The sequence below is a fragment of the Akebia trifoliata genome, chromosome 10 (assembly GCF_017979445.1).
Source record: "Akebia trifoliata isolate Shusen 1 chromosome 10, ASM1797944v1, whole genome shotgun sequence".
Classification (NCBI taxonomy): Eukaryota; Viridiplantae; Streptophyta; class Magnoliopsida; order Ranunculales; family Lardizabalaceae; genus Akebia; species Akebia trifoliata.
Genome location: NC_141384.1, coordinates 7,180,500 through 7,190,217, shown reverse-complemented (window position 1 = coordinate 7,190,217; position 9,718 = coordinate 7,180,500). Strand labels below are relative to the sequence as shown.

The 9,718-nt window shown below is 35.0% G+C and overlaps 1 protein-coding gene across 3 annotated transcripts; it reads left to right on the top strand.

The window, feature by feature from the left end:
• Positions 1-4,561: 4,561 nt before the first annotated feature.
• On the top strand, positions 4,562-9,497 carry LOC147393012 (protein SHOU4-like). 3 transcript variants are annotated; one of them, XM_086455933.1, is made up of 6 exons: positions 4,562-4,736; positions 5,053-5,072; positions 6,614-7,682; positions 8,348-8,503; positions 8,668-8,879; positions 9,042-9,497. In XM_086455933.1, exons 3-6 carry the CDS (start codon positions 6,774-6,776, stop codon positions 9,232-9,234), a joined length of 1,470 nt encoding a protein of 489 aa, XP_086312059.1. In that variant the 5' UTR covers positions 4,562-4,736; positions 5,053-5,072; positions 6,614-6,773; the 3' UTR covers positions 9,235-9,497. The 3 variants fall into 3 exon arrangements, with proteins under 3 accessions (XP_086312059.1, XP_086312060.1, XP_086312058.1); XM_086455934.1 differs by lacking the exon at positions 5,053-5,072 and adding an exon at positions 4,877-4,923; XM_086455932.1 differs by lacking the exon at positions 5,053-5,072.
• The last annotated feature ends 221 nt before the right edge of the window (positions 9,498-9,718 follow it).

Below are 9,718 nucleotides of genomic sequence, written 5' to 3'. Positions count from 1 at the left end.
TGAACCTGACCCTATATATATATATATATATATAGGGAAATGTTCAGCACCCTAAGTTTTACCACACATTTTAACAAACGTTTTTTGTCCTACATGGGTTAGAAGTTTTGGAATGAGCTGATTTTTGGTGAGGATGATCTCCTCACCATAGAGATCATCCTCACCAAAAATCAGCTCATTCCGAAACTTCTAACCCATGTAAGACAAAACGCGTTTGTTAAAGTGTGTGATAAAACTAAGGGTGGCAAACGGGACCCACTATATATATATATATATATATATATATATATATATATATATATATATATATATATATATATATTATATATATATATATATAGAGAGAGAGGAGAGGAGAGAGAGAGCGAGAGAGAGAGAGAGAGAGAGAATCGACAGTCCAAATGCTGATTTTCAAGGGGTAATTTCATCCACTTAAAAATTGATGATTGGATCGCCGATTTATTACCTTTTTTTAATTTCGTAAAATTTTTTTAATAATTATAAATAATTTTTTAATTTTAATAAATTTCCAAGATTAAAACAAGCCATTCAAATTTCAAACAACAATACAAACAAATAGAAGATTCTAACTTGCCTTACTAAGTTTGTAAGGATTTCAGTCTTACTAAGGGTCCTTTGGCTCACTTTGTAATATAAAAAAAATATGATTCAATGTTTTGGGATTGTAGAAGACAAAATTCTATGAACTTTGAAAAAAGACGTTAAAAAAAATGTTATTTTTCACTGTTGAAAATTTAAAAAGTTTAGTAACCATCCATTCTTAAAACCTTGGATCAAGCCCAATTTCTAGGAAAATGACCCTTAGTAATTAAGTCATTTTTATTTTTTATCTTAATTGGTATCCGACGGATACCCAATAGGTATCAAGTATTTGTTGGGTTGGTTCTGGTTCTAAGTGTCTGATACACAGAATCAAAACTGATATTTAAGTTTGGATCCGATTCAGGGTATACATGGAACCGACCCAAACTCAACTAACACCCCTAACTTTAATACACTACCATTGATTTCTAGGAAATCTATTTATTTCTTCCCATCTTAATTGTAATTATGAGGTTAGAAAAATCAATTTTTTATGTTAGATATTTTCGGATTATCAAAAATAAAAAATACGGAGAATCAGAAATAATTCTCAGGCTATTTCCCTTGATTCTCGTTATGAAAATATTGAAATAATCTTATAATAATAATAATTTTATATTATTATTATTATTATTATTAATAACACCAACAGTTAGAATAATAAAAATAAAACTAAAAGTTTTGGTACACAATTACGAAATCATCACAATTCTTTAGTTTAACATGCCCTTCAAACATATAAATCACTTAATAACTAATAGAAAATGGCCCAAATGGTCTCTTTTCAATCTCTTTCTAAAAAATCTTTGATTATTTTTATCTTTAGGACAAGTATTTATGTGTCATTTTCAATCTCAAGATGTGCAATTGGGTAATTTTTTTTTTTTTCACACAATCGATTGTTAGAAATAATGTTAGCCAAACGAGATTTTGGATATTGAAAATCAATTTCTATGATCTGATTTTGACAATCCATTATCAAAATTGAAAATCAGTTTATACAATCCGAACCAAACACCCCATTGGAGTCGAGATGGTATGCATGGAGGAGGAGGATTAAAACCCATCTCCCACACCTTAGATCTTGCTGCATAGATCTCTCATTAAATGCACAAAAAAAGAAAAAAGAAAATATTCTTTAATATCTATGCGGAAAGATTTGAGGTGTAGGAGATGGGTTTTAACCCTATTCCCTTGAGCGAATACAAGTAGGACTTTGTATGTTAGATTGTATTTGGTATACGTCCGTCCACCATTTTAGATATATCGCAATTTTTTTGTGAGCGATTGGATGATTGCGTTTGTAAATGATGGTTGTTTGTCCAGTATTACCCACAAAAGTTTGCATGCCCTAGTGAAAGTCCTTGAGAAATTGGTGCAAGCTTTTATTAGCATTTCTTGTCTTATAAACTTGTGCAAAGCAAAATTTTGTAAATTTGCGACAATTTGCCTTAAAATACGACTATATACGTCATTGAAATTACGAATTTTCTTAGCCATTGGAGCTATAGAGCGTTTTAGCTCAAATTGTTGGTTTGAGGTTGTGACATTGGTAGCTAGGCCACACAAAGAGAGATGGGAAAACAAACTAAGCTATGAACAAGAATGAGAGTATGGGAGGAGAAAAATAAAAATGGTTGAAATTAAGAATAACCAATCTTACAAATTTATACTATAAAAATTATGACATAAGGAATCTATGTTAAGGAATTTGATACAACTTTTGTTTTTTAAACAAGTGTAACAATCATCATCATGGACATGCTAATTTTAGGACAAAATATTGATGGTCCTATATATTCATACCACAACAATCTAGAGAAGTATTTAACGATTTTAAGTTGTCGACATTTGAAACAAGTCATCAATTGTAAACCTAATATGCTCATACCATGGTTTTAAAACTAGCTACCTCACTCTCCCTCCTTCCCTACCAATCAATATCGAGTGGAGTTATCAGGGATGAGCTAAACTAATTTAAGTTTACTTAAATTTATTTAAATAAAAATATAATTTTATTTTATTATTCAATGAATAATAGATGTTGGGCTTAGACCCAAAGCTTGGCCGGTTTGACACATTGCAAATCAACCTTGAGGTCGTGGGTTCAATTCCAAACCATGGTTTTAAAACTTGTTTTGACATCTCGTCTTGTCCATGAACAAGACCGAGTTGTCTCCAATAAGTTTTTTGATATGTTTGAGACGTCTCGTTCAACAATGAGAAAAATGAATGCAAGTTTTAAATCTCGTATGATAAATTGATTTGTCCGTCCGTCTCGTTGCTAAGTGATATCGAGACAACTTGGGTGATACATCTCGATCTCGGACGTGTTTTGAAACCATAATTCCAACTGACCGATAGAAAAATAAATGCTCATAATAATATGTACATTTTATTTAGATGACAAGCATTTAAATAAACATATAAAAATGAAAAACAATAAAATAAATACATTGATTTATGTAAGTAAAAAGTCTTACCTAACACCTAGATTCATATCTCGAGAATGATTTTTCTCTTGTTCCCTGCAAAAAGTTTCCAATCTGGGAGGGATTCTTAGATCAAAATCCCCTAACAACCAAGTTAGCAAAAAAATGAAAATATGGTGAATTATAGATTAAGTCAAAAGTCTCTTACCTATGCATTGAATCTCCTCTTTATAAACACAAAGAATCCATCATATATTAACAACTTCCTCACCAAATGTTGAAAATATCTTAGTATCCTCCTCAAATTAGGATCTTTCCATTTTATCTTATTGCCTTCATATTTTTTTAGAATTCTTCTAGGTCTTTTTAACGTGTGGCCTAAGGCACACATTAAATTGCAATAAATACACCTAGGGAACAAGGATCTAGGGGTATTTTGTTAAAAAAAAAAACAATTTTGAGGTCACTTTCAATACAAAATTCAATTTCTTAGGTGTGAAATGCACTTTTAACATGTGCCCTTACGATACACATAAACAAGACCTTTCTTTCTAATAGTAACCACTTACTAATTGAATCTGATAATTTTATTAAGATTGGAATCCTAAGGTAGCACAAAATATTCTTAGTATTTTCTTGATTTTTCCTTAACAAACTAACCACTTGGTCATGCTTTAGCTTTTGCTATGTGTCACTCAGGTTGAGTCCTTTCGAAAACTTAATTGAATTAACACGTCGATGTTTTGACTAAATACTAACTTTGATCACACAACATGTGTCTCACTTGTCTTGGTCTTCTTATACATTTGTTGTCAAGATAGAAGTTTTTAATTAGTTGACATAACCAGACATAATTACAAATTCACAATTTATATCAAAAATACAAAAGCCAACCACCGGATGGGTGGCCAAGTGGTAGCACTTCGGGTCAAGGGGTCTGCAACTCCTGTGATCTCAAGTTCGACTCCCACCGATTGTTAATATCAGCGGTTACGGACCGTAGGGTTAAATGCCCTGTTTAGTAAGTCTTATTCGGAAAAGAGGGAATAGTTGATTCGTGCAAGTTGGCCCAAATACCCTTCTTTACAAATTAAAAAAAAAAAAAAAACATAATCCAATTGACTCAGCTAATTTTCATAAACTTGGTTGATATATTTAAAATATTAGACAATTAAACCTGGATGTTGAACGAGTCAACTTGATGGATGATTCACATTGGTCTACGTGACCAGAATGACTCGCACAAGTCGTTCGGTGTGAGACGAGTTTTAAAATCATGACTCGTACATTCTTTCATAATTTTTGTAAGGGCTTTTTGGTAAAAATTGGAGTCAAAGATTTTTGCCGTTTGTGACGGAAAACAATCTATCTAGCAAATGAAGTAAGAAGACAGCAAGACCCAAGACAACCAGCCTACTAAAAAGAAATAAAAGTAGTGGCAGGTTCGATATTGTCTGCTGAAATGAGGAGTATTTTTGTCAATTTAGTGAGAGAAAGACTAGAAAACTAGAAATACAGTGAGAGAGAGAGAGAAAGAGGTGTTTGCGCCTTTTCTTATTTTTTTTTTGTTCTCTCTTGCAGAGAACCAGAATTGAATCTCTCTCTCTCTCGCTTTGGTGGCGGCGATGGAGTCGATCGATTGCAGAATTTATACTATTTTCTCCCCAAATCTTCTGATTTCAACTTCAGTGTTATCTGCAGGTCAGCAAATCTTGATCTCATTTATCTCTCATTTTATCTCTCTGTTTTTAGAATTTTAAATCTCGATTTATGGGTTCTGATCTTCCTCATTTGGTTTTTTTTATTATCAAAATGGAAATGTGGGTTTGTTTTACTTCCAGATATGAGAGATGGGTTTTGGATTTGTAGATTCCAAGTGTTAGAAATGGTAGGGTTTCTGAAAATCCGTACTAAAAATGTAGGGTTTCTGTCACTGTCATTTATGTTGTTTTTTTATGGGAATGCGAATCTGGGTATATTTTGTTATTGATTTTGGTGTCTGGGATTTTGTTTTCAGGTTTCGAGATTTCAGAAATGGTAGGGTTTCTGCTAATTCAAGTGTTTTAGGGTTTTCTGATCTTCCCATTTTTCTCTACTGTTTCTTGAACGAAATTGTTGTTAGTTTGTTTCTATGAATTTGGGTTTTGTTTTGATGATTTTGGGTACTGGATGTGAAAAATATGTGGACTTTTAGAGTTGTTAGTATTGTTTCTGATCTCTATCATTGTTCATGTGAAATTGGATAATGAGGTGATTCTTGCTTTGGGATTTGAAGTTTGAGGTACTGATTTTTGGATATTTTCCTGAACTAGGGGTTATGTGCTCGATCCTCAATTGTTTTTTTTTTGCTTGAAATGGTATCTTACGTGCAATTTGGTTTGTTTTTGCAAAGAGTAAGGGTTTCTACGTTCTGGGTTTCAAATTTGCTCTCCAAAGTTCCTGATTAAGCGTGACTATATAATGATCTGCAGATCCCAGATTTTGGAAATTAATTTATCTCTTTTAATCTTCTTGATTGTGAAAAGAGAGGGAAATGGGGATCTGGGTAAGTTTTGTTTGTTGGTTTGGTCTTTAGTTTCTAGTTATTCGATTCTGATGGAAGTTGATTCTTATCTAGTTCAAGATTTTTCTATAAAATCTGGTCCGGATTCTGAACTGGTTTCCTTACATCATCGGAATCAAAGAGGTATCACATATTCAGGCACTGATTTTTTGTTTTTTTTAAGATGCATCTAAAACACCTTGGAAATAAGCATTTGAGGGTGTTTTTGGTAGGACGAATTTTTTTTAAAGGGAATTTTAGGTTGTAAAATAAGTTCTGAAGGTGTATTTAATGCATCTTAACGTGTGCCCTAGGGGCACATGTTAACAAGACCTCCTGACTTTTTGTGTTGGTTTACTGAGTGAAATTCTATTAATCTCAGCATTGTGAACAGAGCTAGATTATGGTTTGTTTCTCTATGTTTGTGTGGTCTGTTTAGTCCGAGTTTTTAAACTTATTTTTTAATTTCTTTTGAATTTTTGGTTCTGATATGAAGCTGAGACACGGGTTAATTGGCCATCATCTTTTTCAGTTTCATGTAGTTAGCTGTTCTGGAAGTTTTATGTTTTTATGCTTTGCTGGTTTGTGAACTAAGTAGATCCCTTTAATTTAGAGAGCTGCTATTGGCACCCCAACTTTTACTTATTACACCTTATACCCCAATTAAAAATGAATAAAATAAGTGAATGGTTGGGAATAAGTAAAAGTGGGGGTGCCAATAGAAGCTCTCTCGCTTTTTTTGCTAGATTTCTATTTTTTGGATTTTGGATTTTTTATGAGCGTAATCATAATTGTAAACAACTACTGAAATTGTTTGAACGAGTATTATAATATTTTGTAATGTTGAGATTATAGTTTGAGCCAAACCTTTATAATGTTTGAAGAGTGTGTTTTAACTGTAATTGGGGTGGCAAAAAATTTAAGAAATGGGGGTGTAATAATTACAAGTTGGGGTGCCAATAGCATCTCTCCTAATTTATCTTTCTGCAGCATAGCACATAATCTTGATGGGATTTCTATGCTTTATTCTCTGAAGGAATTTGAGCATCACTTCACTGCACCAATTCTGTAAAAGCTGCCCCGTTACGCTGATACTGCCCAATAAGAATACCCTACGCTGATACTACTTTGCACTGCTGTACCGTACTCGTCACTTTTGGTGCGTCTGTTTCTTGTGGGAAACTTAAATAAGTTTGATGGGTTCTAGATTCCCATCCCATCAGCTCAGCAATGGTCTCTATGTATCGGGTAGGCCTGACCAGCCGAAGGAAAGGCCACCAACAATGAGCTCAACCGCCATGCCTTACACGGGAGGTGATATCAAGAAGTCGGGAGAACTCGGGAAAATGTTTGATATCCCCGTAGATGGATCAAAGTCACGGAAGTCCGGACCTATAACTAGTGCTCCTTCAAGGACCGGATCATTTGGAGGGGCAGCTACACACTCAGGACCAATCATGTCTAATGGTGCGGCTCGGTCAAGCTATTCCACGTCAGGTCCTGTATCTTCTGCGGGTCCCACTTATGTAACTGGAGGGTCAAATAGGCAGAAATCCAATTCAGGTCCACTTAATAGGCATGGAGATCCAGTTAAGAAGTCATCTGGTCCCCAATCTGGAGGAGTCACACCCGTTGTCCGCCAAAACTCTGGTCCTCTTGCACCGGTGCTCCCTGCAACGGGTCTCATTACGTCTGGGCCCATCTCTTCCGGTCCACTTAACTCATCGGGTGCCCCTCGGAAGGTTTCTGGTCCGTTGGACTCTATGGGTTCGGTCAAGCTTCACAGTGCCTCTATTGTTCACAACCAAGCTGTCACTAATCTTAGTCAGGAGGACGACTATTCCTTCAAGAGGAGCTTTCCAAAGCCAATATTGTGGTCTGTGATTTTGCTGTTTGTGATGGGGTTCATTGCTGGTGGCTTTATTGTTGCTGCTGTCCACAATGCCATTCTTCTCATTGTTGTTGTTATTCTTTTTGGTGCCGTTGCTGCACTTTTCACTTGGAACACTTGTTGGGGAAGGAGAGCTATCACGGGTTTTATTGCCCGTTATCCGGATGCTGAGCTTAGAACTGCAAAAGATGGGCAATACGTCAAGGTTTCTGGGGTACGTAACTTATTCACCATTTAAAAAAAAAAATTATTTGTCCATTGGTTTGAACTTGAATGAGGTCGAAGATAGGAACACTTGATTTCTGTATGTGGAAGAAATAACAATCATTATGATATTAGAACGTAGTTTGGTATGTATAAATCAGGAAATTACACCAATATAAAAAATCAGTCTTTTATTGTTTTTCGGAAATGTTTTAGTTTTCTCCCATTGAAGGGAAGATAGAGAAAGTAAGAAAGGGAGAAGAGTGCTTTTTAGATGGGAGACTTACAACTATCGGTTTCTAGTGTGGTTAACTTGGGATAACTTATTCGTTGAAACGGCCATGCAATTATTCTATAGTTTAAAATAATATACTCTTGGATAGATATCATCAATATTGTCACTATATATATCTGATGGTATGGAATGATTCTATTATATACAAATGCTAATATGTAGAAACATAAACCTTAACAAAAAGGCATTGGATCTTTCTTCAAACTGGCAGGTATTATTGAAAAAAACAAAAAAAAATTATTGCATCTATTTCTAACTTGGATGGTTATTATGTTGGGAAGTTTTTTCTTTTGGGTCTTACATACTAGTATACATATTCTTGTAATGGCCTTTTATTGGATGGTTTCCAAGTTATGATTGGGTTTTGTAACATCTTGTAGGTGGTTACATGTGGAAATGTGCCCCTCGAGTCATCCTTCCAGAGGGTCTCTAGATGTGTGTACACGTCTACCAGTCTATATGAGTATCGGGGATGGGATTCAAAGGCTGCTAATGCTACTCACCGCCGTTTTACATGGGGACTTCGCTCTCTAGAGGTGCGTCAGCCCTGTTATTGTTTTCATACTTCTTGTGTAGTTAAACATTTTAGAATAAACTTTTCCTCCTACGATTAGTATACATATATGTACTTGGGTTGCTCAAGTCTTCCTCCATATACAAGTTTTGTTCATATTTCTTCTGTTTTGTGTTGTTTTGGCAGAGGCATGTAGCCGACTTCTACATCTCTGATTTCCAGTCCGGTTTGAGAGCGTTGGTTAAGACTGGCTATGGTGTGAGGGTGACTCCATATGTGGATGAGTCCGTTGTTGTAGATGTCAACCCATCAAACAAAGACATGTCTCCAGAATTCATTAGGTGGTTGAGAGAGAGGAAACTCTCGAGTGATGACCGTATAATGCGCTTAAAAGAAGGGTAAGCATCATAGCTTATCTAGTACTAGCCTAAAACTTTGTGAATTTACGGTGTTTCGCTAACAATCTTTTTGAATTTGGGTGCAAGTATTGTAACCTTGTTGATCAGATCGGATTAATTTGACCTCCACTGAAGCCGCTGTTTCTTCTATATGTGTGGTAGGTACATCAAAGAAGGCAGCACTGTGAGTGTAATGGGAGTTGTACAGAGGAACGATAACGTGCTCATGATCGTATCTCCCCAAGAGCCATTTTCAACGGGATGCCAATGGGGCAAGTGTATCCTTCCAGCAAGCCTTGAGGGTATAGTTGTAAGATGCGAAGATAGCTCAAAGATCGATGTGATACCAGTTTAGTAGAGGAGGTTGGTTCCAATACTATCATGAAATGCTTGTTTTGAAGATTATTTTGTTGGTATTGTTGATTTTGGTTAACTTTGGTGTATAGCTTTCTTTCTGTGGTTTTTCTTGTCTTTAGAATTTGAAAGCTTTTGTAAGGGTTGATGGCTTGATTAATGGTATAGTAGAAAAAGGGACAATGTGTTGTGTTAAGAGGTGATTGGATTGGGTTTATGTGGAGAAATGTTTTGAGGTATTTTCAGTAAATTGAGATTGGCTTAGATCTTTGGTTCATCTCTCTCTAGACTTGTATCACAAACATTTAGCTTTATCGCTGATTAATCTGGTTATTTGTTTAATTTTTAATGGTTGATTCCTAATATATAGATTTGATTTTTTTTTTTCAACCCAAACTTAAGGCCCATGTAGATTTTTATTTTTTTTAAATATTCTGACGAGAGGTGGTTTCAATAACATGGGTTAACATGGGTTTTGTGGCCAG